Source organism: Tiliqua scincoides, chromosome 2 (assembly GCF_035046505.1).
Source record: "Tiliqua scincoides isolate rTilSci1 chromosome 2, rTilSci1.hap2, whole genome shotgun sequence".
Taxonomy (NCBI): Eukaryota; Metazoa; Chordata; class Lepidosauria; order Squamata; family Scincidae; genus Tiliqua; species Tiliqua scincoides.
The window spans coordinates 26,452,663-26,457,337 of NC_089822.1; the positions used below are offsets into that span (position 1 = coordinate 26,452,663).

The window sequence follows — 4,675 nt, forward strand, 5'->3', positions numbered from 1 at the left end:
CAAATCTAATCTCCTGATCATCTTTGCATCATCATCATCACCATCAATCTGCGCTGCTCACCAATTCTAACAGAAAGTTTTTATGTTTATTTTACTTTCATTAAAAAAAATCATTCCAAAAATATATCCATGAAAGCAGACTTCATAGGATACTTATTGTCCTTATTCCATTTACATGTGTTCAGGGTCCCAGCCTTATCCAAACTACCTTAGCATGACTTGTCTTCTACTGCTTGCAGGAGGTGTCATCCCTTAGCAATGTATTTGGACTGGGAGCAATGGGTGCTCTGGTTGCTCACTGATCATTTCAAAATTGGACACACAACTCTGGGCTACAGTGCAAGCAAAGTTCCATTGCACAGCCTCCTTTGAGATGAATGGAGCTTCCTTAAGAGCACGTCTACACCCTTGCACAAGTGCCATTCATATCCATGGGGGAGAGACACAGAACTTTCAGGTAGATTCTGCCTGCTCTAATTAACCCCCTAGTGGGGCAACTGTAGTGACAAAAAGGAGGGTTTTAATTTGAGAAAAGGGGAGGAGCTAGGAAAGAGATCACTTGCCTCAGGGCCCAATCCTGTCCAATTTTCCAGTGCTGGTGCAGTCCTGCCAATGGGGCATGCACTGCTTCCTGCGGTGGGGAATCAGCAACAGAGGCCCCTTCAAGGTTTGGGAACATTTGTTCCCTTACCTCGGGGCTGCATTGCAGCTGCACTGCTGCTGGAAAATTGGACAGGATTGGGCCCTCAGCCCTTGATTGCCTTTCACACTATGAGTTCCTTGGAGGGTGAAGTAGGGACACCTACCAAGTTCCTTTAGTGATACTTTAAAGTGCTCTTTTAAAAACAAAACACACTGTGCAAATGCTTGCCCCACAGCCTGCAATCCGCAAGCCACATGCTCCTGATTACTCCCGTACAATTCAATGGGGTTTGTACCTATCAAGGATGGACTACTACAGAGCTTGTAGATTGCAGTCAGCAGTTGCTCCGTACTTTCAAGCAAGCTTGTTCAAAATACTAGACAAATATATAACAGCCTTCTTTATATACATATACACAGACACATTTTTTTTTAAACCCAATTGGTGGCCACTATCTTGTGATAGAACACTGACAGATTTTGTAATGCATTGTATTCTATAGCTGGGTTGAGTGAAGGAATCTCTCTTTGATCTCTCTATTGCTCTGTCTTGTAAGATTTTGTTTTTTAACCTCTTGTGCGCTGGGTACTTGACCCCATTGGCAACTCAGGAGTGATTGACTAATCACTTGCAGCCAGCAAGATCCAGACAACAGAATTCACCTATTTCTTTGAAGCCTGGAGTCCCAGAAGTTGGTCCTACCAGACAAGAAGCAGAGATCCGAGGCAACATCTTCTACCCTGACTAAGATGTTGGAAGCACTTTCTCATCATATTTAATGATGGATACATTTGCCTCTTCTGGTTTTACTCAAGCAACTTGGGAGACACCACCCCCACCAGTGGTACCCGTACTCCAGATTGTCACTTTGCCTTGTTAGCAGGAGAAATGTGGAACCTGGAGCGACTTTTTGCAACTTTCCAGCAAAACTTTCTCTGCCGCCTAATCCAGTGGCATAGCGAGAGGGGGTGCAAAGCACTAAGTTTTGCAGGGAGCCTCACTGCAGGATGCAAGGGGCCCCTCTCCCTCCCCTTTGGAGCAATTCTGGGCAGGGGGGAGGCATACACCTGGAATGGCTCGGAAGGGGGGAGAGAGGGGCCCCTTGCACTCCACGGTTAGGCTCCCTGCAAAACTTAGTGCTTTGCACCCCCTCTCGCTACGCCACTGGTCTAATCAGCAGTATTTGTATTAAGGACCTCTCTCCTTCCTCGTCCTGTGCGACTTCGTAAACATCAGGCTACCAAGACAGCATCCCTGCCCATTTTGAACAGGAAACCCTCCTAATCTAGCCAGCAGCTCCGTGGTTGCTGCTTGCAACTAGACCAGGCACATGAGGGATTCTTCCTGCTTCGGACTGCTAGCCTAGCCACAACTCGGTCCAAAGCACAATTACTCAGAAGTAAATCCCACCAGGCTCAGTGGATCTTCTCCCCCCCCCCCCCATAGAGCACCCAGGGTTCCTTTTTTGGAACTGAATCCCATTGAACTCAGTGGGACTTACTTCTGAGTAAACACAAGCAATGGGTGGCCCCACTCTTTCAGTAACACACCCTGGGTTCAGTACCACCCGGTTTGTGCCACTATCTGGGCTTCCTGGACGTTGGGTAGTGGGGACCTATCTCCCAACACATCGAACAGTCAGAGATGAGTTAGCAGGATGGAGAGACTTGGAGGACAGGGCTTCCCCCATCCACGTTTGGTCCTTCAGTTCAGCCCATCTCTCCCTTCTAGTTTGCCATCCTTGTTGCTTCGCTCCCTTTCAGAGTTCGTGCTTACTCAGTCTTGAAAGTCACAGATTGCTTTCCATTCCAGAAAATAAATGGGCTACAATGAACAGACAAGAGGAGGGCACTGTATGCATAGGGTGGTTTATTGTGGTTTAGACTAGGGCAGAGATAACCCTGGTTTGGGGTTTGTTTGCTTGTTTCCAATCCGGCCCACCCTCTCCCCAATCCTAGAGCGGCCCAGCTCCAGGGACAACTGGATCAAACGGTTGCTGCACAGCCGGAGTAAGGAGTCAACTCTGAGAAGGAGTCGAGGCCAGGAGCACCCCCCCCCCAACCACAAAAGGCCCGTCAGGCTTCCAAGGGCCGTCCTACCTTCCTGAGCCGGCTGGTTGGTAGTTCAGAAAAGGGACAGTGTGGCGGATGAGCAGTGAGCATTGTCTGTCTCACGTTTCTAGTCAGGGCAAGATTGGAGGTGGATCTGAAGGACCCCCCAAGGCAGGGCCAAGAGGAGCCTTCATTCTAGTGCCCCAAAGTGCAAGGGGGGGGAGCAGGGGCTGAGCTGACTCCCCCCTCCCAAATCAAGGAGTCTTCGAGGCCCAGTCAAGGGGAGGCAGGAGGACCCAGATGCCCCAGTCCTCTCCGGTACTCCTTCCAGGTCCTCGTGGGGCGTCTGCGAAGCATCTATGGTGGCAGAAGATGCGTGAAGAAGTTCGTGTGAAGCCAGAGGAGGCAGAGAGGAGGCAGGATCAGACCTCTCCCCCCGGGTGGGGGGGCCACCCACCCACCCCCTTCTCCTCTCCCAGCCACCCGCCCCCCGCCCCCCCCAGCGTCTTCCCCTGCAGTCACTGGGCGCAGAACTTGCACTTGACGATCTTCTTGAAAGCACTTTGGAAATCTTTGTTGAAGTAGGCGTAGATGACGGGGTTGAGGAGCGAGTTGGAATAGCCCAGCCAGTTGATGACGGCCCCCAGCCAGTCGGGCATGTAGCAGGTGTCGCAGAAGGGCAGCACCAGGGCCACGATGAAGAAGGGCAGCCAGCAGAGGATGAAGGTGCCCATGATGATGCCCAGGGTCTTGACCGTCTTGCGTTCACGGGCCAGGGCCACCTTGCGCTTGGCCTCGGCCGTCTTGGGCTCGTTCTTGCGCTCAATGGCCGGGCTGGCGGAGGCCCCCAGGTGGTGGTTGGGCAGCGGCAGGTGGTCCTTGCTGGAGTTGGACGGGCTCGCCTCCAGGATCTCCAAGGAGGAGGCGGCCACCCCGTTGACCAGGCAGGTGCCCGCCGCAGCCGGGGGCTCCAGCGCGCCCTTCCAGCTCTTGGGCTGCTGGGGGGCGCCCCCGTTGGGCTGGCTGGGGGGGGAGGCGGAGAGGCAGGTGTCGGCCACCGCCGCCTTCCTGCCGGGCTGGGGCTGGGGCTGCTTCTTGACCGTCTTGCGGATGCGGAAGCGGGCAGCCCTGAAGATGCGCCCGTAGAGGACCAGCATGAGCAGCAGCGGGATGTAGAAGGCGCCGAAGGTGGAGTAGACGGTGTAGCCGGGGTCCTTGCTGATGGTGCAGGCGTCGGGGTCGGAGCGGTCCTCGGGGGTGCGCCAGCCCAGCATGGGGGGGATGGAGACCAGGAAGCCCACCAGCCAGGTGGCGGCGATGAGGACGGCCGCCCGGCGCGGGGTGCGCTTGTTCACGTAGTCGATGGGGTCGGTGATGGCCCAGTAGCGGTCCAGGGCGATGGCGCAGAGGTGCAGGATGGACGAGGTGCAGCACAGCACGTCCAGGGCGATGAAGAGGTCGCAGGCGGCCTGGCCCAGCGTCCACTGGCCCAGCACCTGGTAGAGCGCCGCCATGGGCAGCACCAGCACCGACACCATCAGGTCCGTCACGGCCAGCGAGCCGATCAGGTAGTTGGCCACCGTCTGCAGGGCGCGCTCCAGCGCGATGGCCGCGATCACGCAGGCGTTGCCCAGCGCCGCGAACAGCACCAGCGCGCCCAGCACCACCGACGTGCCCAGCTGGTAGCCCAGGCTGCCCGCCGGCTGGCTCCCGTTGCCCGTCGCGTTCTCCATGGGGCTTCACTCCGGCCACGGGCGGCGCGTCCCCGGGGGCGCCACCATGGCCCCCCGACGGCCGCGGGGACAGGGATCCAGCGCCCTCAGCGGGCTACGGGCAGGCAGCGCCCGGCGCCCCCGGCCCGCACCAGCCCCGGTCCCGGCCCGCCGACGGCATCTCCTCCCCGGCGGGGCATCTCCTCTGCGCCGCCAGCTCGTCGCCTCCTTCCCTCCCGACGCCTCTCTCGCTCCCGTCCTCCTCTTAT

The 4,675-nt window shown here is 56.5% G+C and overlaps 1 protein-coding gene across 1 annotated transcript; it reads right to left on the bottom strand.

The window, feature by feature from the left end:
- Positions 1-3,212: 3,212 nt before the first annotated feature.
- Positions 3,213-4,427, bottom strand: HTR1A (5-hydroxytryptamine receptor 1A). The gene has a single exon (XM_066612535.1). It carries the CDS (start codon positions 4,425-4,427, stop codon positions 3,213-3,215), a length of 1,215 nt encoding a protein of 404 aa, XP_066468632.1.
- Positions 4,428-4,675: the final 248 nt, after the last annotated feature.